Genomic DNA, 25,806 nt, shown 5'->3' with positions numbered 1-25,806 from the left:
ATTTAACACGATGTTGAGGAATGTTTGTTTAGCAATTTGCCCGTCATTAACTTCCCCGAGGTTCTGAGTAATTGTTCTTGCTCTGAGGATTCCTGGTGACACCCCAGGCCCCTCAATCACCACAACGCTTAGCAAACAATTAAGACATAATTGCAGCGTTCCTAAGCTAGCAGGAAGACAAGGGAAGGACGAGACCTAAGTTTTCCTTTTGTGTACGTTGGGTTTTGAAAGTTCTGCCGGGGTTTGTTCAGCCTGAGGAAGAGAAAATCCGGGGTGACTTCATTTCACCTTCCAGTGTCTCAAGGAGCCGACAAGAAATATGGGGAGAAATTATTTCCAAAGGCCTGGAGGGACAGGACAAGGGGAAGCGGGTTCAAATTTATGGAGAGGAGGTTTAGATGGGATACTGGGAATAAATTAAATAAAGTTTTGTTCCTAAAGATGCTTTAGATTTCCCACCATTTTCCCCCTATTTGTTGCTAACCAGGAGTGATTATTTCATATTGATCTTCCAGAAACGGGAAGAGGGAAAATATTCCCCCTCAAAAAAGGATATTACTCATGGTTTATATTTCTCTAACTCCTCAGTGATCAGCGCGGTGTAACTTAAATGCAGATCTGCTTGGTACTCACAATTTATGCGCAGGCAAATCTCTGCCAGAGAAGGCTCCAAAGAGAAAGAGAGATAAGGAACATTGCAAACCACAAATTGTGATGCGCCATCTATTTAATGAGCGAGAAGTGGAATTTTAAAAAAAATACAGCAAAAGAAAGCAGAAGGGTTGAATACAGAAGGGTTGGATAAGGGATTAAAATTCATCACCCATTTCCAGGCAGTGCTTTACAGCTGGACACCCAGCGACAATCGAGTGACATTTTTCGCCTCCCTGATTGCACAGAAAGGCATCAAATGGGGAAAGCCAAGCTCCTGCAGCGCCGGGAGCTCGGGGCAAAGCCGAGGGGGTCAGCAAGCGGGAGGGCACGGGCTCAGTCCTGCATCCGATCACGCTTTCCTGCATCCGATCGCGCTTTCCTGCATCCAGTCGCGTTTCCATCTCCTGCTCGTCCCTTCCCGCGGCTCCCTCAGGGCCCGCAGCGGTTGGAGCGCCTGTAGGACCTCCCGTAGAGCCCCCCCAAACCCGAGTACCCCAAGCTGCCGAGCCCCGAGGAGCTACCCGAGTTGATGGGGACTCCCCCGGCGCTCAGAGCATCCCCGACGGCCGCGGACGCCGAGGATCCCACGGCGGTGTTCTGGGGGAAGGAGCTGAGGATGGGCCCGGGCAGGGTGACCACCACGGGCGAGGGCTGGATCACGTAGGTGGAGTCCTGGCACTGCCGGACACAGGGCTCGTTGCAGCTGTTGGCCAGCGGCGTGGGGCCGCAGGAGGTGGGGGCGCAGAGGTCGTAGCAGGACATGGCTGTGGGGTGAGAGTCTGGAAGGCAGGGAGCTCTGGAATGCAAGGAACCAGGTGTAATTAGCCGCGTAATGAAGCTGCTGTGGTGATGGAGAGCGCGAGGAGTGAGTGGGGAAGGGAAGGAGGGGTTGGGTCTGGGGTTGAAAGGGGATTTCAGTGAAGCTCAGAGCTCTCCACACACTCTGCAAAGGGCAGCTCCAGCTCCTCCTGAGCGGCTCCTTCCTCACCACGCTCCTCCTGCAGCCCCGAAATAAGTGGGGAGGTGAGGGAGGGAGCAGGCGGTCAGGAAAGCAAGGAGAAACTGTGCCCCAAAACAGAGGGAAAAATAAAAAATAAAAATATAAAATTTTAAAATTAAAAAAAAAAAACCAACACACACACAAAAAACAAAAAAAAAAAAAAAAAAAACCGACAAACTCCTCAGCAGAAATTTCACTGTGAGGCCTTGGCACAAGTGGGTCTGATCAAGGGAGTTCAGGGAATCTCGCTCTGGAGACGTTCAGACCCTCGTGCCCGGGAGTCTCCCTCTCTCCAGAGTCATTCCAAACCCGCTTGGAGGCTTTCCTGTGTCACCTGCCCCAGGAGATCTCCAGAGGTCCCTTCCAACCCCGAATATTTTGTGACTCCATCCCGAGAGACAAAAGCTCTGCGCGGATACCCCAAATCCGCTCCCAGCTGCTGGGCAATGCTCAGGCAGAGCTCGGGACTTCTTGGAACAGAAAGATTCGGGCGACACAAATGAAAAAAATCCGGGATCAGCACAGGAACGATCTCCACCCTTCACAGAATGTCCCTCCCTGGAGAAAAAGCCTCTTGGAGGTTTCCCCAGCAATTCTAAAGAGCGCAGACCTCGGGCTGCTAAAGACGAACAGCAGAAAAATAAAGCACAAAGACAGCAACCATCCAGAGAAAATGGGAAACAGATCGAGACTTACCCTTTTCTCCAAGGAGAAGAAAGCCAGGAGTGGTTGTAGGTCCTCCGACCGGGCTGGTTTTATACCCTGGCCCAGAGAGCCCGAGGACCTGGGACAAAAATTGTGCGTGTAGCTCATTAGCAGCCAATTGCTAACGATTCCTCATATGCAAAGCACCCCTGGCTGGGGATTTACTTTTCCTCTCTGTTTGTGTTTCTTGCCTGGATTTCGTTTCCTCCCTGTAATGTATGCATTCCTCCGGAGAGGTTTCTTTTATCCTCAAATCTTACGAGCCCGGTTAATTCCTGATCAGAGGCTGATTCATCTGGGTTACTCAGGAAATTGTTTTGCATCCCAAGGAACCATGACACGGATGAATGAAACCATCGGGAAAGGTGCAGTGACCTTCCCTGTGAAATCCCTTTCCCCCTGCACGGAGGGCACAAGTTTTTGGCGCACCTCGCTCTGAGAAGGGCATTAATTCCTGTTTCTGCCTCAGTGTTTCGCCAAATTCCTCTCAAACAGAGGGAGATGCACAAAAATAAAGGAAATAAAATCGTTAGAAGGCATTTAGAACTGATTAAGCTCCCCCACTCTCGAAGGTACTGGGAAATGGATTATTTGAGGGAACAGATTTTATTTTCTTGACTCAGCAGAGAGCATGAAGGAGGATCAGCATCTGATCTATTCCTTTATTATTATTAAACCACCACGCTCCCATGATGGAATCTGACACACAATTTAGGAACTGGGTGTCCAAGTCCTTCATCTCAGGAGTCTCCAGGTTGGGTTTTCTCCCTACATTAAACCAGGACAGCGACTGAGGTCAGCTGGAGGATGCCTGGGAATTTGGGGCTGCTCAAAGCCTTGCCCAAGCTCATCTTTGGGGTCATCAAAGACGCCAAACCCTTTTACATCTGCCACTAAATTATTACTTTCCCCTGCTGGGCTTCGCACCATTATGCAAAATCGTTCCCCAAATTAATAGCAGTTATTTAGAGATGTTTGTAATGTTCCTGTTCCTTTTTTCCTTCTTTGAAAGCCAATCTGCACGTCTCACAGATCACCTCAGCGTGCAGCAATTCCAGTTCCTTTTCAAAGGCAATTTCCAGATTAAAAAGTAATCGCAGACAATGCCGGAGCAGTCTGGAGGGCAGGGCCGAGCATTTCCAGCCTCTCGTGGTGTTTAATCTCCGAGGCAGAGACAGGCAAATCAGCCCCGAACTGGGAGTATCTGCCCCAACATCTCCTGGGAAATAAACGCTGGTTGGAGACTTCTGAAGAGCAGAAGCCTTCAAAGTTCCCCAAACATTTCCCTGGACCACTCAGACATGCAAACGGGGGACGATCAGCAAATGGGCAGGGAAGGGCTCTTTGAACATGACCAGGGGTTCAAAGGGGTGGCCAAGATTCCTGATGGATTCCACAAAACTTCCCCACCAGCTCCAATCCTTCCACCTTGTCCTTGAAACACAAATAAGAATTTGCATCAACTCAGTCACTGGATGTCCCCAGTTTGGGATGACCCAAAATGATGACATGACGGATGGAAACTCTTCTGTCCCTCGAGATTGACCAGACCTTCCCAAAGTTCTCCCTGCATGCACAGAAATGTTAAAAAATTGTTTGTCCAGAGAAGCTGTGGCTGCCCTATCCCTGGAAGTGCCCAAGGCCAGGTTGGACAGGGCTTGGAGCAGCCTGGGATAGTGGAAGGTGTCCCTGCCCATGGTTTAGATGATTTTTAAGGCCCCCTTCCCACCCAAACCATCCCATGATTCCCTGACTTTCCTTAATAACAATAATTATCTATCGACTCTAAGAGCAGCTTGTGGTTTGCAAGGCCAACTCATCCAAAGCCACAGAGAAGATAGAAAAGCGCCCAAATTCCACTTCTGAAGGTGATCCTCAGTCCAGCTTGTCTGGGTGGCTCCATCTTCTCCTCCCAGCAGCCGAGAGCTTCTGGGATGTTGCTCATGGGAAGATTACAAGGAGCAGCGATCCGAAATCTCCTGGGCACTTATCACAGCTGGAATTGCACACTCAGGACTCCAACTAAAACCCGCTGCCACACCAGGGGCTGCTCCCAAGTGTGTGCCCAAAATGCCAGAAGTCCTAAACAAATGGGATTTTGACTCATCCCCACTTTGGGAGGTGGAGTTGGCGCGATGGAGCCGGGAATATTTAATGGATGCAAAGCAGGGAGATGAAAGCGGCCTCGCGGGTCGTGGGTTTCATCCGCGGCCAGGATAAACCGTCATGAACATAAACAGTAAACAAACCAATTTCCCTGCTGGGAACCCGGCCAAATGCAAAGCAAACCCACAGCTCCTGCGGGGACTGGGTAATAAAAGGTGCAGGAATGTCTGGGATCCTCCAGGCAGCCCCAGAAAGCCGTAAAAGCTCTGGAGAGCCTTCCTGCCTCTTCCCTTCTCCCCATAAACCCAGGAGACGCTGCAGCTCTGGCCTCAGCTCTGCAGGATTTGGTGCTGAAAGGGATTTTCGCTGACAACAAGTATTTCTGCCAAAAATATTGGTATTTTTTATTTCTGTGGGACCAAGGTCTTCAGGAGAAATCCTTCCCTGTGGAAAACATTCCAACACGATATTCCCACTCATTTTCTGCAGCAGTGAATAAATCACTTTCTAACTGGCTGCAAACCCACCCAGATTTCCCTTTTATCCTCAGAATTGTGCTTTACTGGTTGCCACACCAAGTTTTAACCCAAAAAGGCCGTTTGGGACAGGAATGAAGGGGGGAAGTGGTACTTGAGGGTCATATTTTATTCTGATGTGATTTCTGAATGCTTGGAGGAAACATCCCAACTTTGAGGGGAGTTTTTTTTGCGATCTGGGAAAGGATTTGGTTCAATTAATGAGAAGGGGACTACAAGGGTAAGGAAATTAATTTTGTTATGAGAAATATCCACCTGAACCTGTCCAAGGCACCTTCTCAGCAGTGCCTCAGTCACAGCCCTTTCGAGCCGTTGGACTTTTTGGAATTCATCACCTTTGATCAGGGAATAGCTTTAGTTGAGATGGCAAAAAAATATTAAATTGAACATTTAATCCAGACCAAGCTCGTCCTGTAATAGAACATCAAACTGCCAGCTTTCCACTGTCTTCTAGTGTTTATTAAAAAAACCCTCCTCTTTAAAATTATTAATTCTTTCATTTACCTCCTTTAATTTCATTCCACTAATGACTGCAGTCGGCAGAACCTCATCAGCATCTTTAATTACAGCTCAGCCTCATTCTGGACAGGCAGACAAAGACTCCAAGCGAGACTTTTCAGAGATGTCAGGAGTTTTAAGGGGTGACAGGAGGTTGAGTCATCTGGAGCCCTCAGGGGAAGTTTTCCAAACCTTCTTCCTTCAGGGTGTCTAAACCACACCTTCGTCCCAATCCAGGAGGAGCAAAGTCGTGCCTGATAAAGCTCAGCTTTGTCTTAAAACACCCTAAAGAGAGGGTTGGAACTAAAAATTCTTTAAATTTTAGTCCTTTAATCTCTCTGTCCCAGACTTGCTTCCCAACCCAGCAAATTCCAAAGGGAGAAACACTCCCCATCCTTCTGTGCTTCCCCTCCCTGACTCACCAGGGGCTGAGCTCAGCTGCCAGGAGATGCTGCATCCCAAAAAAGGATGCCCCAATTGCTGCTTGTCTCCCTCCACATTTCCCTGAGAAACCTCAGATGAGCTCCCTTCTTTTAAAACACTTTTCCCAAGTATCACATCTTTAAAATTTCCCTGTTTATGTCCCAGCAGGAGGCACCCATTGCAGGGTCCCTTTCTGCCTTTAATGAGGGGTCTCAGGCTCGGGTTTAAACATTTTCCACCACTGGAATCTGACTCCTTCTCCTTTGAAATTATTTGCGTGGTGTTTTCTGGAAGTGGGGACTTCCAAAGGCACTGGAAAAGGGGCTGGGAGAGCAAAGAAGGCCAGGCAGACTCGGAGGGTGATGCAGCACGAATTTAATGGGTTGAGGAAGGGAAGGAAGCAACGAAAAAGTCAGGAATACATTTCCATGGTTCACTAAGGACAGAACCCACTCAGACACACTCAGCGAGTCGAAACCTTCCTTCTTCATCGATGAACAACCTGTGCTAATCCAGCCATGCACAACAATTGCCAGCAATTAATATTTTGCCTATTGTCAAATACAAAAAAAAAAAAAAAAAAACCAAACCAAACCAAAAAAAAGCAGGACAAGACATTTGATCAGAAACACAAAGTAAAGCACAACAAAAGACAAGAAAAGGCCTGGTTTGGGGAGATGCCAAACTCCCACAGCTCCTTTAACTCCAGGCTGGGGGCATCTCACATGGCATCCAAAAACCGTGGCCTTGAGCTCAGTCCTGCTCCAGGGACGGGTCGGGGCTCAGCATTCCTGGTCTTCTCCTCCCTCCTTAGCAGGGCCCGTAGAAGCCGCTGCGGGAGGCGTTGTAGCGCCGGTAGGGCCGGCTGTAGCCACTGCCCAGCCCGGGGTAGCCAAAGCCCCCAAAGCCCCCAAAACCCAAGGAGCTGCCCCCCGAGTTGATGGGGACGCCCCCGGCGCTCAGAGCGCTCCCGACGGCCGCGGACGCCGAGGATCCCACGGTGGTGTTCTGGGGGAAGGAGCTGAGGATGGGCCCGGGCAGGGTGACCACCACGGGCGAGGGCTGGATGACCACGGTGGAGTCCTGGCACTGCCGGACGCAGGGCTCGTTGCAGCTGTTGGCCAGCGGGGTGGGGCCGCAGGAGGTGGGGGCACAGAGGTCGTAGCAGGACATGGCTGTGGTCGGAGGGAGGTCTGGAATACAGGAGCTGAGTTACACCCACATTTATCAGCAGCTTTCCAGGGGTTCTTTCAGGGTTGGGAATCGGGAAGGAAATTGGATTTTTAGAGTGGTTCGTGTTCTGGCCTCAGGTGAATTCCCTGCTTGGGCTGCGGTGGGACGCGGTCACGCGACTCAACAGGCCCGAGAATTCACTGCTGATATTAAAGTGCAGCTGTACAACCTTAAAACTGCCTTGGATCCCAAAACTGAATAAATAACCCCTTTAATAAATAACCCATTTAATAAATAACCCATAGCCATTTCGCTAATGTGGCTAATGAATGATTTTTATAAGTCGCCACCAACACAAAACTCCCTCTCTGGTATAAAACCCCTTCTTCCCTCTGAGAAGAAACTGCGGCAAGAGGAGTGAGGGAAAAGCTACAAAATCAAGGCTTTAGAAAGAGAATAAATAGGTTCAAACTCACCTTACTCACGAAGGCAAAGGAGGGAAGAGAAGTGGCTGGGAGAGCCGGGAGTTGCTCAGGTTTTTATACCGAGTTTTGAGTTGCCCAACGACTTGGGCCACTCTTTGTGCAAGACGTGATTTATGGGCCACGACTGATTACAGGTTTTTTTGCCTCAGTATTTGTGTTTTTTACTTGCTTCACTTCCTTATCTTGTGGTTTGTCTATCTGACCACAGGGTGCTTTCATCTTAAAATATTCCAGGCCGGGTTCATTTCTGGGAACACTGCAGGGATTAATTCAGCGGGATTTATTCAGCCTTCAAACCCCTTTGGGATCTGCTTGGTGTCATTAAAGGAGATTAGGCCTCATTTGCATAATGCAGCGCCCTCCTCTGCAAGGTAAATCCTGGGGGAATTCACGGAGAATTGCAGGTTTTGGAAGGCAGGCCATGAGTATTTCCAGCTGCTTTCCACAGGATCCATGAGGTTGGAGAAGACCTCCAGGACCATCGAATCCGAGGTGTTCCCAACCCCAACCTGGTCATCAGCCCAAGGTCCGCTCATTCCTTGGGCACCTCTGGGCGTGGAGAGGCTCTCTGGGAATGGAAGAAGGAATTTTTCCATGGAAGAGGCTGCCCAGGGAGGTTTGGAGTCCCCATCCCTGGAGGTGTCCCAGGAATGAGGGGACATCAAGGGATCCATCACAGGTTGGGATTGGTGATCCTGGGGATCTTTTCCAACCCCAAATCTGTGAGCAGTCCTGAATGCAGGGATTAACCCCAAGGTTCTCACTCTGCTGGCGCATCCACTCCCGAGACATGCAAATCACATTTAAATTAGGGCCGTCTCTGTGGGGATCCCCTGGGAGCAGAAACTCGTTTGGCTTGGGCAGAGCTTCCTCGGGACTTCAAAGTTTATCAGCAGCTTTATTGGAGTGCCACCATGCAAATGTCCCATCCTGGGCACATTTCAGATCCCTGACCTAGATCTGAATTCTTGTATTTTATTTAATAAGATGTTACGAAGATTTGGGGGTGCAGGGCAGTAATTGGGCTGTGAAATTGATGCCATTGTTTCTCTCTGCAGGAATTACAGCTGCTTTATTTTAGATCAAAAAGGAAAAGTTCAAGGTTCGGCTCGCGCCATCTCATATTTCAGGAGGATTCTCAAAAAAAATTCCTTGGCTGTTTTTAGCAGTGCGTTCCCCACTATTTGTCCATATTTTAAGGAATTAGCGGCTGTATTTAAAAATATTTCCTATTATTCCCAGTATTTCCAGGAGTTAGTTGAGGAATTAACTTGCGTAACACCATCCACAGTTTCTTTCATCTTTTAAAAAATTTTCTTCATTCTTTTTATTCCTCCTTCATCCAAGCTTTGCTCAGAAAACACAAAGCATGTTTCAAATCCAGCTGTGAATTTAAAAACAGATCTGGCAGCACTTCAGATCTGTTTGGAGACTTCCTTGTAAGCAATTACAATAAATATTGTTCCAACTAAAGCCTTTATTTTATTGTACTCTCAGAACGACTTAATGGCCTGATTTTGAGATGAATTAAAGTGAGCAAATTAAGAGTTCACAGATTTTTGTCATCAAGGCCAGACCTAAATATTCAGATTATAATTAAGACTTTTTGCATAATGTGAGAACATCCTCCCGAGACACCTGTGAGTGACTGAACCTCTGAAAAAAGAGATCTTTAATCAAAATGGAACTGGGAGGTTACTCACAGTCATCCCTGGGTAAAGTCTCTGGGCACAGAGGTGACCCCAAAATCCATGGAGAAACAGAGGGAATTTCCCTGGCAAGAGCAGCATCTGCAATTCGTTTTGAATTGTAATTAATTAGCTCATTATGAAGAATTAGTTCCTCAAAGGTTTGGAGCCTGTGTAAAATCCTTGCAGCTCCTGAGTTCCCTCCTGTGCTGGGTTTTGCTTTTCTCTCAGTAATTCTGGACAGAGCTCGTGAGGACTCTGTGGAGCCATTTGAGGTTCCCACCACAATTCAGGTCAGTTCTAGAACTGGACATGATTCCAGAATTGGACACAGTTTTAGAGCTGGATATGATTCCAGAATTGGACACGATTCCAGAGCTGGACATGGTTCTAAAATTGTGGACACAATTCCAGAGCTGGACACAACTCCAGAACTGGACACAATTCCAGAGCTGAACATGATTCCAAAGCTGGGCAGAATTCCAGGTGGAATCTCCCCAGAGCAGAGCAGAGGGGCAGAATCCCCTCCCTGGATTCTCGGGGTTGCCCCGACCTGGGTTTGGGACTTCACCCTTGGGTTTGGCCAAGTCCTGCCCCTCCAGCCTGTCCAGCTCCCCCTGGATTGGGAATTGTTTGAACCTCAAGGTGTTCCTGTGGTTTAAGGTGCTTCATTCAGCCCCTCTGGCCACGTCTGCCTGGAATTTTGGGGTTTTTGCAGCCACCCCCTGTTCCTGGCTGGAATTTACTGCCCTGCCCAGGCAGATGAAGCTGTGGATGTGTGATCTGAGATGGTTTTTGGGGTAGGCAGAACCTGGGACCTCACCCCTCCTCGAAGAACCCCCCTGAAGGCACAGGGAGATGTGAAATCCTCCATTTTCACACCCGACTGGAGCTCATTTCCTTGTTAATTTTATTCAGATTCTGTCACGAACAACTTTAAAATCACTCAGGTTTGGGGTTTGCTTTGGCGTCTTACTCTGGGCTAATAAACTTCAACAATTTCTGTTTTTATTTCTGGTTTTGTCCAAAAATTAATGTCACTCACTCCTGGATGGATCTGCGGAGAATTCCTGCAGGGAGCTGGGGTAGCGTGGAATTCCCAGCTGGAATTCTGCTGGGAACAGCACAAAACAGCTCCAAAAATTAATTCACACTCGAGGGTAGAAATTATTTGCTCACCAGAACCTCTGCAAAACAACACACCCAGAACGGGAGGGTTTTGTTTGTTTTTCAGACCTGTTTTTTGCGTAAGCTTTCAAATGCAGATTTTAATTACGTTTCAAATTGGATGAGTGCAATTAGCGCTGCCCTGGGTTCCAGCTCCACCTTCCTCACAGAACAAGGTTTGGTGCCACCCAGGCTGGTGAATTGGGTGTTCTGATCCATCCCCTGGGAGCCAGGATTTGCCAGGAATAGTCACAATAAACCCCATGCACAAAGTGGGGTTTTTTTCCATCTAAACGCCCTTTCTGTCATTCTGGACCCACCTCCTCTTGTCCTGTCACCCCCTGCCCTTGCCCAAAGTCCCTCTCCAAGCCACAGCCAATCCAAACGCCCACAATCCTGCATTTTCTTTACCCAAACATAAATTTTAGTATCATTTCCATGCCTGAGTCACCCCTGTTTCTGCCCGAAATCCCAGGAAGTCGCCAGGATGTGCAGCAATTTTCACGACAAATTAAACACGAAGCTGGATGTTGGAGATTAATTCAAATTTTGGGGGTTAGAGGCTGTGCAGAGTCAGGAGAAGCTGCACCCGAGTCTTCACCCCATTTATCACAGCTCGATTTGTCCCTGCTGGAAATTCCTGCGCGAAAAGGATGCAAAAAACAGGAATGGGGAGAAGTCAGCAAAAGATAGGAATTAACTCCAAATGAGGAGGCTTTGTACAAAGACTGGGCTTGGACTTCAGAGGAATAAAGGACTTCAAAGTTGCCATTTCTTGCTAATGGCTCAAATATGCAAAGTTTTGGCTCCCCGAGGTTGTGGGGGATCTGGGCGCCTGCAACCCCTGGGTAAAAACTTCAATCGAAATCGGTGAGTCAGGAGAACTCAAAGGACTTCTCCTAATTCAAGTTAAACACCTTCAAAAACTTTAATTATTTTATTAAACTTTTTTATCATTTATATTAAAAAAAATAAAATTAAGACAAATCTTCATCTCCTTAAAATTCTTTAACTCCTCCTATTTTCGCCAGAAGAAGATTCTCTTCCTTTTAGAGTCTGTTCTACAGAAAGGTTTTTCTACAAAAGGAGAAAAGGAGAAAAGGAGAGTCTTTCTCCTCCTTCTCCTCAAACTCTCCACAATCCAACAGCCCAGAATCTTTTTCAATATGTTACAAAATCCATTCCTTCTAGTAGAGATCCCTCCCAAGGAAAATTCACTTCCTTTTCATCGGTAAAACTGAGATAACCCAGGAACGCTTCTTCCTCCTCATCCTCCCCTCCAGGCACAGAAACTTCTGCTCTTGGAGGGGAGATCCCATTTTGGGAACAGCCTCATTAACAGCCTGGCAGGGATTCCAGCTCCCTAATTAACCCCCGGAGTTCATCCAAGAGGTTGGGAGCCCTTGGATGGAGAACCAGGACACACCAACCCCGGCTCGCGGAGTTTGGCACTCCCCACACTCAATTAACGCCTTTGGAGCTCCCGGGACAGGTGAGGCACCAAAGGGTTGACAAATTACTGCGTGAATTGAAATTTGTAGTGTTGTGCTGGCTCTGGAGCCCTGGGTGTGATGGAACAAAGGGTTGAAATGAACGCCGGGTCCCAGAGATGAAAGAAGCTCTTTGAGGGAGGTTTTTCATCTCATGCCAGGCTGGGACATAAACCATGAGCAGTTTAACTCCTGGGGACAGCTCAACCTGCTGCAGACATTATTTGTATAACTGGTTTATTGGAATGCCCCAAACCTTCCCAACAAGAGAATTTCTTCCCTTTTTTTCCCCCAAAATGGACTGGTTTAGTGCCTTCTGTGGCTGTTGTAAATCTAAATCAGATCCTGGAGGTGCTCTGAGGTCTCCACTCTCCAGGCTGAACATTCCCCACATTCCCAACTCTCCCAAATTATTGATGAGCTAATCAGTGATAAATTTCACCTAAAAAAATGAAACTGAAAAAGTTTCAAATAAGAACAGGAGGGGAGGGAAAAAACCAACAGGAGACTCAGGAGATTATGATAAAAGCATCATTTTATTAATCCCAACAAGAGGATTAAAGCCCTGCAAAGCACCGGGGGTTGGTGTGGGAGGAAAGGCTCAGCTCAGGGGGACGTGTTCCCAAGGCAGAGCTCTTCTTCCAGAGCACCCTGAGAACCACGTCCTGCCTACAACCTAAATTTAAAACTTTACACCGGGTAGTACCAAATACACCGAGCAGCAGAGCTACAAACAGGACCAGAAACACCCAGGAGTAAAACAGGAGCAGTGGCCTCATTCCAGGGCCTGATGGACTCCATTCAGGCAGAGCCATGGGGATCTGACCCCGCTTTGGACACCGTGAGCTCAGTCCTGCTCCAGGGACGGGTCGGGGCTCAGCATTCCTGGTCTTCTCTTCCCTCCTTAGCAGGGCCCGTAGAAGCCGCTGCGGGAGGCGTTGTAGCGCCGGTAGGGCCGGCTGTAGCCACTGCCCAGCCCAGGAACTGAGCCAAAGCCCCCAAAACCCAAGGAGCTGCCCCCCGAGTTGATGGGGACGCCCTCGGCGCTCAGAGCGCTCCCGACGGCCGCGGACGCCGAGGATCCCACGGTGGTGTTCTGGGGGAAGGAGCTGAGGATGGGCCCGGGCAGGGTGACCACCACGGGTGAGGGCTGGATGACCACAGTGGAGTCCTGGCACTGCCGGACGCAGGGCTCGTTGCAGCTGTTGGCCAGTGGGGTGGGGCCGCAGGAGGTGGGGGGACATCGCTCGTAGCAGGACATGGCTGGGGATGAGGTCTGGAATACAGGAGCACACCTGAGGGCAAGGCAGGAGCTGCGTCACACCTGCGTTTACTCAGCTTAGTTCATTTACTCATTTTAGTTCGGTTATTGGGACAGAGACTTTCCAAGGGGCCGTTTAGGAACAGAGCCAGGAGCTGAGGAGGAAACCAAACTCTTAAACAAAGAGAGACAGAGGCTGAAATGTCCTCTGGGCTGTCGGTGATCTGGGCAAGAACTGGCAGCAGAACAAAAGAAACAAACCTGTGTCATTAATTTAATTGTAGGATTTTGATTGCACGTCTGGAGAGACCCAGCTCCACGCACCCAGAGCGTTGGGGGAGCAGCAATTAGGAGTGAAACCCAACCACAAATGTACCTGTGGAGAGAGGTCCACAGGCAGCTGGAAAAATGAAAAGGGAGGATTCATTTCAAGGCTCCAGCTTTGCCTACAAAGAGGTACAAATTTCAATGACAAATTTCAGCGTCATTAAGCAGCCTTGAAGAAGAGGTCTTTGGAATTTTTTCCCAGGCAACTCGTCCATGGATGTGAGAAGAAGCAGGAATTCCAGGGGTTCTATCTACACCACAGCAATAAAACCAAAATTCTCTGATTTCTACAGGGCGCTCAGCTCTGCTCCAGTTTTTCCCCTTCTTTCCCTTCCGCCCCACAATCCCTGATCCCACTCCCCAACATTCCAGGAGATGCCTTTGCACTCTGGAACAAAATTTCCACACTTGGTGACTCAGCTGACATTCCAGGATGGAAAAGACGCTCCAAGATATAAAATGCTGCTGAAATACAACAACTGAGCTCCTGAATTTTCTGTTTTAATAAATAGTTGGAGTTTAAAGATCCGAGAATTCCAACCCCTTGCAGAGTTACTCCACCCATGTAATTCATTAATCTTTATTAGTTCTAATATTTTCTATGTCACTTAACACGTCTGAAACCCCACGATTGAATAAATTTCTATCACCAATTCAAGGATCTCTATAGCCAAGTTGGGACTCCAGAAATTCCACGATTCCAACATCAAACCCCAACTTTTTAAACAGAAAAAGTCTCCCTCCCCCCCCAAAAAAAAGAATCCAGCAAGCAGCAGAACACTGTGGGGAAAAAAAACCCCAGATTATTAAAAGGCAAGGACTCAACAAACAGAGAAAGAGAAGTGGATTTGAACTAACCTTGCTCACAAAAGAGGAAAGAGAAGTGGTAGGAAGGAGTTGGGCTGAGTTGGTTTTTATACCTCAGCCCTGATGGCCTGGGGACCACAGACAGCCTTTGTACCTGGAATTAATTCCCAACGAGTATGTCCTGAATGTCAAATGTTCCACCTGATTAAATGTTCCTTTCCTCACTGCTTATTTACTTTGTTTTTGTTTCCTCCTTATCTTCTGACAGACAGATTCCGTCCCGCAGGTTTCTCTCATCTCGGGAATTAGGGATCAAATTTATTCCAGGGCCACCTTTCAGTCACAACAAAATCCAGACTCCGGCGTACGTTTGACTTTAGTCATAAAGAAAAATACTAAGAATGTCTATAATACATAATTCATCATTCCAAGGCGTTCTTTTATTAAGGGTATGAGTGTAAATCCTTAATAAATTCCTGTCTCCAGCGATGCTCACCAAGCTCTGCCTCCAGCAGGGCGCCGGAAAAATCTCAATTCCGGGTTTGGGCAAGGCCCTGCCTCAAGAGTACATCCAGCCCTGAAATCCCACAGAAGGAAGGAAGTGCCAGAATTGTGGAATTCAGAGACAAATTGCCACTTTATCACATTGATTTCAGGTGGTTTTATGGCGTTAAATCTGGGTAACACAGTTTGAGGCACAGCTGGAAGAACAAGGGGACATTTAATCCTGATTTGTCAGTTCTTCTGCCAAGGAGACCTCTAAACCCCTCCTGTTCCACCTCAGCTCACAAGCACCAGTCAGAACCATGGAATCATGGAATGGTTTGGGTGGGAAGGGACCTCAAAGCTCACCCTGTGCCAATCCATGTGCAGGGACACCTCCCATGATCCCAGGCTGCTCCAAGCCTCGTCCAACCTGTCCTGGGACACTTCCAGAGGTGGGAAATCCTTGGAACCACCTGTGCCAGGGGCTCACCACCCCCACAGGGAAGAATTCCTTCCCAAATCCAACCTAAATTTCCCCTCTTTCCGTTTTACCACTTTCCCCCCTTGTCCTGTCACTCCAGGCCCTTTGGAAATCCGCTCCCCGTGTTTCTTGTTGGCTCCTTCAGGTCCTGGAAGGCCACAATGAGGTCACCCCAAAGCTTCACCAAGCTTGGAAAGGTCCTCAGAGGTTTTTTTAGGAGATGTGAACGTTTTAATTGACAATTGTTTGCAACTGGGTCAGACTGGGAATTTTGGCACACAAAGAGTTTTGGCTCCTCTTGGATTTGATCTTGGATCCCAAGGTGGCCACAAGTGAACAAATTGCTGAGGAGCTGGAAAAAAAATTGTCTTTATTAGACTGTGCTTGAAGTAATTTCAGGTTGACATTATTAGAGTCGGTCTAAAAGTAACAGAAATTAAAAGTACCCATAATTTGGGAAGATGAAAGAATTTTTTAATGGGTGGATGATGCTTCTCACGCAATGCCAGCCTAAACTTAGACTGGGAAACAAAAGCAGGACAATTCCTTTATCAGGGAAAGGTTCCACTTGCAAAAATATGTGTGGGAACTAATTAATGCAAAAAAAAAACCAAACAAAAAAAAAGATGCTTCAATATCCCCATAAAGTCAAAAATATCTATGGAGTTATCACACCCATTTTTCCACCCGAACATCCAAAGGGGACATGGCTTCCAAACCACGTTCACATTCTTCAGAAATTGTTTCTCCAGTGATTTCAGTCATTGCAGGTGATGGATCAGACCCTCAAAGGTACAAAATTCTGCTTGAAATTGAGCTGAGCGCCTCCATTTAATAAAAACTTCAACATCCTGCACAACCGCCCTGCTGTGCTGGGCTGGGAAGGTTCTGGAATGTGGCTTTTTTCCCTTTTTTTTTTCCCTTTAGGTTAGCAAGGGGAAATTTTGGGGTTTATTTCCCCTTTCCCAGACTCTTCACTCTCCCAAATTCCCTTCCTCCACCCCTCCTGCTCCGTGTCCATTTGCATTGCGGGATTAAAAGATAAAATAGATAGAATAGATAAAATAGATTGAATAGATTGAATAGATAAAATAGATAGAATAGATAAAATAGATATTATAGATAAAATAGATTGAATAGATTAAATAGATTAAATAGATTGAATAGATTGAATACTTTAAATAGATTAAATGGATTAAATAGATTGAATAGATTACATAGTCTGTTGATGGTAGATACAGAATACAAATGCCTTACATATGTTTCAATAAAAACAGTTTTTAACTGGCTTTTAAACCCCATATTTTTAATTGATATTGCATCAATTTCACACCATAATAAAATTGTGATAGCACAGAAACATTATGTGTAACATTTTTATCAGCAAGTGCCATATCTGGAGTGTCACTTTAACTGACCACAAGGTCATTTTTATATTAAAAAAACTAGAAAAATCATTCTGATCATAAGTACAACTGCAGCTGTTCTGCGGCGCGGAACGCCGCCGCCCTTGGGTTCCTCACGGATCCCAGGGAACAGCTTATCCCACCAGTCCCTCTGGTTAATTGTTTGGAAAATTTACCCATGGAAACCTCTTTTCCAGCCCAGGCTCCTCTCGGTCTGGGACATTTTCATTCCCCAGTTTTCATTTTTTTTGGCGTTTCTGCCTCGAGCCGCAGGCGGGAAGGGGCCCCAGCAAAGCTCCTCTGCCCCTCATGACCAGGGAATGGCTGGAGCCGTGCCAGGGAGGTTTGGGCTGGATTCTTCTGGAAAATTCCTCCCCCAGAGGGTGCTGGACACTGCCCAGGCTCTCCAGGGAATGGGCACGGCACCGGGGCTGCTCCAGGAGCATTTGGGTGGCGCTCCCAGGGATGTTTTGGGGTTTTGAGGTGACTGTGCAGGACCAGGAGCTGGATTGGATCCCCTTCCAATGAGGATATTTTAGGATTCCATTCCATCTTTTTGCTGAACTCTTCTCCTCCCAAATTTGTAAATTTGCAAGTAAATAGTTTTTAATAAACTTTAAACAAAGCATAAAACATTTTAATATAAAACCCCACCTCTTTTGCCTGTTGTGTGGACATTTGGACTGGCTCCACACCTGAATGTCAAGAACATTCCCTTGAGCTCCTCAAATATTTATATCTCAGCTCCAGGATTATTTAATTTTCAAATAGATTTTATTTGGTGGTTTTATTTTTCTTGGATCCTTTTTGGTTGCCACAGTGGCAAGTGTTGCTTCTGCCATATTAATATTCATTCAGATTCTCAAGAGTTTCAGAGATGCCAAATAGGGGACAAGATCTAAAATCTCTCAAGCTTAAACACCACAATTGTACTTTTAAATACAGAGGTGGGATAAACAAACTGGGGAAAAACATCCTAGAAGGAGAAATAGATTTGAGACCTGTTCAGTGCTTCTCAAGAGTATAAAAACCAATGAAATTATTTTTATCAGATGAGTTGTGGTGACTTTTGAACGCACATTTTCCTCTGTGAAATCCTTGCATAGATTTTCACATAATTCTGCCCCAAGGGGAGGTAAAAAGGAGAGAAAAACCACAACGAAACTCAAAATCAGATGCAACATCAGTTTACTGACAAACAGTCAAGTAGCATTCAGCAAAAACAAAGGGAAAATATATATTTATGAAGGGAAAAGAAACCATTCCAACTGAGAGACAGAAAGCAAGACTCCACCTTTCCTTAATTCCTGAATAAAACCCCTCCACTGACTGTTGGCAATCACAGCATCAAACCACCGTGAAATGCAAAATCAGAGACAAGGAAACTCTTCCAAAGCAGGATTTTCAAGGCTGAAACAGGCTGGCCACGAGACCAGACAGCACCTCCCTCCTTCCCTCCCTGTCAGGAGGGCAGGAGGGGCCCCGAGGCCTCTGGAAAGGCTGGCCAGCAGCTCCAGGGGACACTTGGCCTGGGGAGGCACTCGCTGGACGCGCGGCCCGGCTCTAGCAGGGCAGGCACCTGCGGCCGCAGTAGCGGCCACCGAGGCCGGAGAGCCCCGAGAGGCCAAAGCCCCCCGAGTTGATGGGCACTCCCTCCTCGCTGAGGATGCTGCCCACGGCGGCGGAGGTGGAGGATCCCACGGCGGTGTTCTGCGGGAAGGAGCTGAGGATGGGCCCGGGCAGGGTGACCACCACGGGCGAGGGCTGGATGACCACACGGGAGTCCTGGCACTGGCGCACGCAGGGCTCGTTGCAGCTGTTGGCCAGCGGGGTGGGGCCGCAGGGCCGGCACAGGTCGTAGCAGGACATGGCTGGGGCTGGAGGAGAACCTGCAGAAGGCAGGGAAAGCACCCACGGGCTGTGAGGCGCACAGGGAGATGCTGCTCACAGGAGGAAACACAGCCTGGGCAGAAAGGACAGCCTGGAGAGGGAGCAAGGGAGGAACCCAACGGCCCTGAGCCCAAAGAGTTCCCTGCAAAGAAATCCCAGCATCTCCCACCTCTCCCCAGCAAAAAACAGCCACAAAAACCTGCGGAGAGCAGGATCAAGGAGAAAGACTCTCAGAGAGCACTGCAGAGAGGCAAAGATTCCATTGAGGGTCAAGGCAGAAGAGAGAAGAGGAGAGAAAAGAGAAAAGAGAAGAGAAGAGAAGAGAAGAGAAGAGAAGAGAAGAGAAGAGAAGAGAAGAGAAGAGAAGAGAAGAGAAGAGAAGAGAAGAGAAGAGAAGAGAAGAGAAGAGAAGAGAAGAGAAGAGAAGGAGAAGGAGTGAGGCAAAGGCCCTTGCAGCTCACCTGTGTCACCAAGGAGGAGAAGGCAGCAGAAGTCGATGAGGGATCCTCACTTGCTCTGCCTTTTATACTGTCCCACACTGCCCCGGGCCCACGGGCACCCTCGGCACATGGAACGTGTTTACCAAGCTCATATTTTATGCAAAACATCCCCATTAGAGAAATGGGGACACTGCAATGCTGCTTTTTCATTTCCCTGTGCAGGACATGCCCAGTCAGCCTCCCAGGCTCCTTTCAAGTGCCAGCATTAGAGGCCAAAACATGTCTGGGGGCAGTGCCACGTCAGCAGGGCCGGGTGATGCAGCCGGTGCTGAGCAGTGTCCGACATCCCAAATAATTCCAGTCCTGGCCCTCCAGGGCAGGACTTTAAAGTGTTTCCTGATGATGGGGCTGGGCTCCTCAGGGCCCCAGGCTCCAGCCTGGCCATTGCCCTGCAAGGGTCAGCTCTGTCCCTCATGTCTGTCCCTGTCCAGGCTGGGCACTGCTGTTCTGGCCTTGGGGTGGCCCAGGGGGGTTTGGGGTCGCCATCCCTGGAGGTGTCCAAGGGGAAACTGGACATGGCACTGTGTGCTCTGGGCTCTGTGACAAAGTGGAGATGGATCCCAAGTGGGACTTGATGTTCTGGGAGAGCTTTTCCAATCCCAGGAATCCCCTCAGGTGAGGGACCAGCCCCAGTCCAGCCCCGTGGTGCCAATATCCAGCAGGGGACATGGGGCTGCCTCTGCACTTCAAAGTCCTGCCCTGGAGGGCCAGGGGCTGCCAGCAGATGGTCAGTGGGACACTTCTCAGCCCTGGCTGCTTCACCTGGCCCTGCTGACAAATCGTATTCCCTGGAAATATTTTGGCCTCTAATCTTGGCACTTGAAAGGAGCCTGGGAGGCTGACTGGGCACGTCCAGCACAGGGAAATGAAAAGGCAGCGTTGCAGGGCAAAAATAAAAACACTAATTTTTGTAATTGGGATGTTTTGCATGCGAGATGAGCTTGGTAAACACATTCCCTGTGCAAAGACTGTCCCTGGGCCCGGGGCTGTGTGGGACAGTATAAAAGGCAGAGCAAGTGCAGGATCCCTCATCCACTTCTCCTGCCTTCTCCTCCTCAGTGACACAGGTGAGTGCTTTCCTCTGCTTCCATTTCTTTTCCTCTGTCTCTTCTGGTTCCCACTGGGGCTTCGCCTCAGTTTTGTTGGGACAGTTGGTGGTCATCTCCACTCTCTGTGCCACACTGGAGGGAGGTGGGAGAAGGTCTTGTCTGTGTTTTTAGGCCCCTCTTGGGGACTGCAATTCCTTGTCCTTTCTATCTCCCTCTCCAGGCTGTCCTTTCTGCCCACTCTCTGCTCTCTCTCCTGCCCAGCAGCATCTCCCTGTGCGCCTCACAGCCCGTGGGTGCTTTCCCTGCCTTCCGCAGGTTCTCCTCCAGCCACAGCCATGTCCTGCTACGACCTGTGCCGGCCCTGCGGCCCCACCCCGCTGGCCAACAGCTGCAACGAGCCCTGCGTGCGCCAGTGCCAGGACTCCCGTGTGGTCATCCAGCCCTCGCCCGTGGTGGTCACCCTGCCCGGGCCCATCCTCAGCTCCTTCCCCCAGAACACCGCCGTGGGATCCTCCACCTCCGCCGCCGTGGGCAGCATCCTCAGCGAGTCCGGGGTCCCCATCAACTCGGGGGGCTTTGGGCTCTCGGGGCTCTCCGGCCTCGGTGGCCGCTACTGCGGCCGCAGGTGCCTGCCCTGCTAGAGCTGGGCCGCGCGTCCAGCGAGTGCCTCCCCAGGCCAAGTGTCCCCTGGAGCTGCTGGCCAGCCTTTCCAGAGGCCTCGGGGCCCCTCCTGCCAAGGCAGGAGGCAAACGTGCCCACCTGAGGCTTCTGCTTGTCCTGCTTTCTCCTGCGCCTCCCCGGGCCCTGCCGTGCCCTGCTCTGCTGGCCCAGGGGCTCAGCCCCGGCCCAGCCCGGCCCCGGGGTCCTGCTGCTCCCGCTGGCCCCGTGCCCGGGCCAGGCAGACCTGTGTGCCACTGCTGGCCAGGCCTGCCTGCCCACCCCTGCTTTGGTTCTGTCTTCACACTCAATAAAGTTCACTCTGCATTCCAACTGGAGTCTCCTGGACTTCCTTCCCTTTTGGGATCCCCAGCTCAAGCTGCTCCATGGGTGGGGGTCACAAAGTCACAGTTTTTGGGGTTGGAATACACTTCCAGAGGTTAAGTGGCCCAACCCTTGCTCAGGTGGGATAGCCTTGAGGGAGTTGCTCTAGATGCCAATGGCTTCTCAATCTCTCCAAGGATGGACACCCCATAATAACCTCCCTGGTCCATGTGTTCCATCAGTCAGTAGAAAACATTTCCTGGGACACCTTCCATGGCTTGTGTCCCGTGGGAGAGGTTTTACAGTGACTTCTGTGAGCCAGAGAGAAGTTGGAGAAGAGGAGCCATGTTCACCCCTGAAAGAATTTCCTACCAAGGTCCTTGACACGGAAACCAAGAAAGAAACAAGGAGAAATAAGAGAAACCTGCAACTGCCTATTGCAATAAACACTTTGTCTTTCCTGACCAATGAGTAAATTTATGAGCTTTGTAAGAATGTCTAAAAACGCATTCATGCTATAATAAAACCAGGTTTGAAGCCTTCTGAAAATGGAGTGTTGCTTCGTGTTGTGACCATCTCATCTACAGTGTCCTTCATGCAAGGGAATCCCAAGGAGTTGTCACCCTTCGCTTCTGCCACCACAGCATCCCCTGCGCCCTCCTGTCCCTCCTGGAGGGCTCAGGGCTGCAGGCACAGCTCAGGAGGCCACAGGGACACGTTGGACATGGGGAGAACATTGCTGGCGTGTTGAATTGTGTGGGTGGTGATGCAGAAGAGGACAAGGTGCTCCTGCTTCCTCCCATGTCCTCTACTCCCTGTCATTCAGGGAATCACAGAATCGTGGAATATCCAGATTGGAAGGGACCCAAAAATCATCAAATCCAACTCCTGGCCCTGCACTGACACCCCAAAATCCCATCCTGTGCCTGAGAGCGTTGTCCAAACACAAGAAGTGACTTCACTCCACCTGGAGCAGAAGAATGGAGGGGTCAGAGACCATTCCAGGGATGGAGGGCAGGGAATGGAGGTCTCAAAGACCATTAAGGGCAAGCCCTCAGTGCTGACCACGGGACGAGGCCAGGCCAGTGTGCTGAGTGTGCTGATAGGATGGAAGAGCAGCCCGTGATCTTGCTGTCTGCTTGCCTCCAGTGTTTTCCTGCTGACATTCCCAGACCATGAGTCCTTCTGATGTGTTTTGATGTCTCCTTGGAGAGCTCTGCAGGCTCTTTCCACCATTCGGGTGTAGGCTCCCGGAAGGGTTTTGGAGATTTGGGGATGGAGAAGGAGCAGTGGGAAAGGCCCAACGTGGACGCTTGTTGCTGGGTGGAACTGGTGGGAGCAGAGTTAGGGTGTGTTGGAGAGGATTTTCTGCTTTTCAAACATCCTCCTGTTGACTCGAGGATGCTGGGGGCTCTCCACAAAGGCATGGAAGGGCAAAGAGCACATGGATTTGTCAGGATGTGAAATCCCTGGTTCTTCAGAGTGTCCAAGGCGCAGGGAAGTTTACACCCAGCCCTGCTGGACTCGAGTATTTGGTTACCCAGCAGATGAGGTGACTCCTGACACAGAAAACACATTTTAAAGCATGGCTTGTTATTTTAGGGATGCCAGAAAAAGTGCCCTGACCATTCTGGGAGTCCTAAAGTGAGGCCCTGGAGGGCAAAGGGCCTGGAGTGCCCTGGTGAAATAGGACAGTCCCCAACCGTGGCTGCATCACCCGGCCCTGCTGACGTGGCACTGCCCCCAGACACGTTTTGGCCTCTAATGCTGGCACTTGAAAGGAGCCTGGGAGGCTGACTGGGCATGTCCTGCACAGGGAAATGAAAAAGCAGCATTGCAGTGTCCCCATTTCTCTAATGGGGATGTTTTGCATAAAATATGAGCTTGGTAAACACGTTCCATGTGCCGAGGGTGCCTGTGGGCCCGGGGCTGTGTGGGACAGTATAAAAGGCAGAGCAAGTGAGGATCCCTCATCGACTTCTGCTGCCTTCTCCTCCTTGGTGACACAGGTGAGCTGCAAGGGCCTTTGCCTCACTCCTTCTCCTTCTCCTTCTCCTTCTCCTTCTCCTTCTCCTTCTCCTTCTCCTTCTCCTTCTCCTTCTCCTTCTCCTTCTCCTTCCCCTTCCCCTTCTCCTTCTCCTTCTCCTCTTTGTCTCTGCCTCCATCCCTGGCCTTGCTGCTGTGCTGCTCAGAACTTTGCTCCCAGATCCTGCTCCCAGCCTCTGCTCACTGCGAGGAGCTGGGAGAAGCTCTTGGGCTCTTTGCAGAAGGCCCTGGGGATGGAGCTCCTGATCCTTTCTTCCTCCCTGTTCCCCGTCCCTTCCCTCGGCCTCTGCTCCTCCTGCTGCTGAGGCCATGCCTGACGTTCTGCCCGTGCCTTCTGCAGGTTCTCCTCCAGCCCCAGCCATGTCCTGCTACGACCTGTGCCGGCCCTGCGGCCCCACCCCGCTGGCCAACAGCTGCAACGAGCCCTGCGTGCGCCAGTGCCAGGACTCCCGGGTCATCATCGAGCCGTCCCCCGTGGTGGTCACCCTGCCCGGGCCCATCCTCAGCTCCTTCCCGCAGAACACCGCCGTGGGATCCTCCACCTCCGCCGCCGTGGGCAGCATCCTCAGCGAGTCCGGGGTCCCCATCAACTCGGGGGGCTTTGGGCTCTCGGGGCTCTCCGGCCTCGGTGGCCGCTACTGCGGCCGCAGGTGCCTGCCCTGCTAGAGCCGGGCCGCGCGTCCAGCGAGTGCCTCCCCAGGCCAAGTGTCCCCTGGAGCTGCTGGCCAGCCTTTCCAGAGGCCTCGGGGCCCCTCCTGCCAAGGCGGGAGGCAAACGTGCCCACCTGAGGCTTCTGCTTGTCCTGCTTTCTCCTGCGCCTCCCCGGGCCCTGCCGTGCCCTGCTCTGCTGGCCCAGGGGCTCAGCCCCGGCTCAGCCCGGCCCCGGGGTCCTGCTGCTCCCGCTGGCCCCGTGCCCAGGCCAGGCAGACCTGTGTGCCACTGCTGGCCAGGCCTGCCTGCCCACCCCTGCTTTGGTTCTGTCTTCACACTCAATAAAGTTCACTCTGCATTCCAACTGGAGTCTCCTGGACTTCCTTCCCTTTTGGGATCCCCAGCTCAAGCTGCTCCATGGGTGGGGGTGATGCCCTGCAGGTGTTTGGGTGGTTAAAGGCCATGGATGGACCTTTCTCACACCTGGGCAAGGTGAGAACCTCCAAGGCCGCAGTCACTGGAAGGGCCATGGGGCAGTGGAGGGTGTGTGGCCTGGTGTGAGTGTGCACAGGGTGACCAGGAGGTGCCCCAGGGGACATCTGAGCCAGGTTGAGGGTGGACAACTTCCAGCTGATGCGTCAAGCCACCGTCCTGATTTTTCTGTGCCAGTTTCACCCACCTGCCCAAGGCCATGGTTGTGTTTTGCCACCTACCCCTGGGCCTTTGCCTTCCCTCCTCCAGCCCTTCTCCCCAGCCCTATATGCAGAGGGAGTCCCAAACGAGTTGAAGGGACATGTGCCCAACTGCCAAAGCCAACGTGATGCCCAGTTTTGTTTTCCTGCATTCTGTGGATCCATCTTCTCCCCAGGGAATTGGGTGTTCCTGGCCCTGCAGCCATCTGGTGACAGTCAAAGGCTGCTCCTCTGCCCTATTTGGGGCTTCAGTGTCTGAAACAAATCCATCCTGCCAAATTCCTCTGTCTCTTTATCTGCTGTGGACATGCCCTCCTGTCCTTGCCTGAGCCAGGAGGGGACATTGGAGTGACAAAATGGGAACCGGGGAAGGGAGACAACACCCCCAGGACACCCCTGAGAGACTGGGGTGGGTGGGGACACCCAGGGCTTCATGGAGCCCCTCAGTGAGGAGGGCTGGGTGAGGGAGAAGGAGAGAGGGCTGGAAATGCCTTTGTTGCACCCAGTGTTTTGCCTCTAGAAGGGATTTAAGTGGAAATGCCCAGATGGAAACATGGTGTGTGTGAGTTTTGAAGGAAATCTCTCTGTTAGATCTGCCCTGTCATGCCTGGGGTTCTCTCCTGAATGTGTTTGTTTGGAGAAACTTCTCCTGTCAACCTGAGAGCTCCCTTCATCCTCCTGGATGAGGAACCTCTGGGATTTAAGATTTTTCTGTCTCTGATGGAGCTCCAGCCTCGCTGGGACAGGAGTTTTGTCCCATTTGCCCCGAGGGGTGTCACGGTGGTGCCCAGGCAGGGCTGTCACCACTCCTGGGGACACCAGCTCTGCCCTTGCCCCAGGAAATGCAGCTCAGAGTGAGGAATCCTTCCCTTGCCCATCTCTGGGGACATCCTGGCCCCTGCTGCTGCCCAGGCTGGGTTTGTGGGCACTGCCAGCCCTCAGCTGCTCCCTGTGTCCTGCTTGGAAACATTCCCGAGTGCTTGGGACAGGGTGTAGGGTCTGGTCAGAGGCAGGGAGAAAAAAGGAGTGGAGGGATGGCCGTGAGGAATGGGAGAAGGAAGAGTTTTGAAGTCAGATGTTCTCATTAGGGAGTGTTTTCTGCAAGACAATGACCCTGACTAATATTTGTTAGGAAATAATATTTGTTGGGAAAGCAGCGTCCTTCCTTCTGGAACTGTCCTGTTCTGCTGATCGGAGACCTCCAGGCGATGCTGAAAGAGGTGAAAGGCAGGAGAAACGAGATAATTTTTTCCAAAGGCAATGTGAGATCTCAATAAAAGTTCAAAACCAACCCATGTAGTCTC

The 25,806-nt window shown here is 50.3% G+C and overlaps 6 protein-coding genes across 6 annotated transcripts; 2 read left to right on the top strand and 4 right to left on the bottom strand.

Annotated features, from left to right (window-relative positions):
- Positions 1 to 1,043: 1,043 nt before the first annotated feature.
- On the bottom strand, positions 1,044 to 1,429 carry LOC139585053 (feather beta keratin-like). Its single transcript, XM_071417453.1, has one exon. It carries the CDS (start codon positions 1,414 to 1,416, stop codon positions 1,084 to 1,086), a length of 333 nt encoding a protein of 110 aa, XP_071273554.1. The 5' UTR covers positions 1,417 to 1,429; the 3' UTR covers positions 1,044 to 1,083.
- A 5,303-nt stretch (positions 1,430 to 6,732) lies between these two features.
- On the bottom strand, positions 6,733 to 7,095 carry KRTAP13-1 (keratin associated protein 13-1). Its single transcript, XM_071417451.1, has one exon. It carries the CDS (start codon positions 7,093 to 7,095, stop codon positions 6,733 to 6,735), a length of 363 nt encoding a protein of 120 aa, XP_071273552.1.
- Positions 7,096 to 12,829: 5,734 nt separating this feature from the next.
- LOC139585052 (feather beta keratin-like) lies at positions 12,830 to 13,186 on the bottom strand. Its single transcript, XM_071417452.1, has one exon. It carries the CDS (start codon positions 13,184 to 13,186, stop codon positions 12,830 to 12,832), a length of 357 nt encoding a protein of 118 aa, XP_071273553.1.
- Positions 13,187 to 18,256: 5,070 nt separating this feature from the next.
- Positions 18,257 to 18,562, bottom strand: LOC139585055 (feather keratin 1). The gene has a single exon (XM_071417455.1). The coding sequence runs from the start codon at positions 18,560 to 18,562 to the stop codon at positions 18,257 to 18,259; it is 306 nt and encodes a 101-aa protein (XP_071273556.1).
- Positions 18,563 to 20,002: 1,440 nt separating this feature from the next.
- LOC139585043 (feather keratin 1-like) lies at positions 20,003 to 20,773 on the top strand. Its single transcript, XM_071417442.1, has 2 exons — positions 20,003 to 20,150; positions 20,448 to 20,773. The coding sequence occupies exons 1-2, from the start codon at positions 20,003 to 20,005 to the stop codon at positions 20,771 to 20,773; spliced, it is 474 nt and encodes a 157-aa protein (XP_071273543.1).
- Positions 20,774 to 23,519: 2,746 nt separating this feature from the next.
- LOC139585056 (feather beta keratin-like) lies at positions 23,520 to 23,825 on the top strand. Its single transcript, XM_071417456.1, has one exon. It carries the CDS (start codon positions 23,520 to 23,522, stop codon positions 23,823 to 23,825), a length of 306 nt encoding a protein of 101 aa, XP_071273557.1.
- The last annotated feature ends 1,981 nt before the right edge of the window (positions 23,826 to 25,806 follow it).

This window comes from Agelaius tricolor, unplaced genomic scaffold, assembly GCF_023055355.1.
Source record: "Agelaius tricolor isolate 1412-34295 unplaced genomic scaffold, bAgeTri1.0.p SCAF_69, whole genome shotgun sequence".
In the NCBI taxonomy this organism is placed as follows: Eukaryota; Metazoa; Chordata; class Aves; order Passeriformes; family Icteridae; genus Agelaius; species Agelaius tricolor.
The sequence above is the reverse complement of the archived record's forward strand: the minus strand, read 5'-3'. Positions and strand labels throughout refer to the sequence as shown.

Excerpts from the sequence above, each read along its gene's own strand:
- LOC139585055 (XM_071417455.1), bottom strand. The coding sequence starts at position 18,562 with ATGTCCTGCTACGACCTGTGCCGGCCCTGCGGCCCCACCCCGCTGGCC.
- LOC139585043 (XM_071417442.1), top strand. The coding sequence starts at position 20,003 with ATGTTTTGCATGCGAGATGAGCTTGGTAAACACATTCCCTGTGCAAAG. Across the intron at positions 20,151-20,447 it reads TCTCCTCCTCAGTGACACAG|GTTCTCCTCCAGCCACAGCC; the intron begins GTGAGTGCTTTC and ends TGCCTTCCGCAG.
- KRTAP13-1 (XM_071417451.1), bottom strand. The coding sequence starts at position 7,095 with ATGTCCTGCTACGACCTCTGTGCCCCCACCTCCTGCGGCCCCACCCCG.
- LOC139585056 (XM_071417456.1), top strand. The coding sequence starts at position 23,520 with ATGTCCTGCTACGACCTGTGCCGGCCCTGCGGCCCCACCCCGCTGGCC.
- LOC139585053 (XM_071417453.1), bottom strand. The coding sequence starts at position 1,416 with ATGTCCTGCTACGACCTCTGCGCCCCCACCTCCTGCGGCCCCACGCCG.
- LOC139585052 (XM_071417452.1), bottom strand. The coding sequence starts at position 13,186 with ATGTCCTGCTACGAGCGATGTCCCCCCACCTCCTGCGGCCCCACCCCA.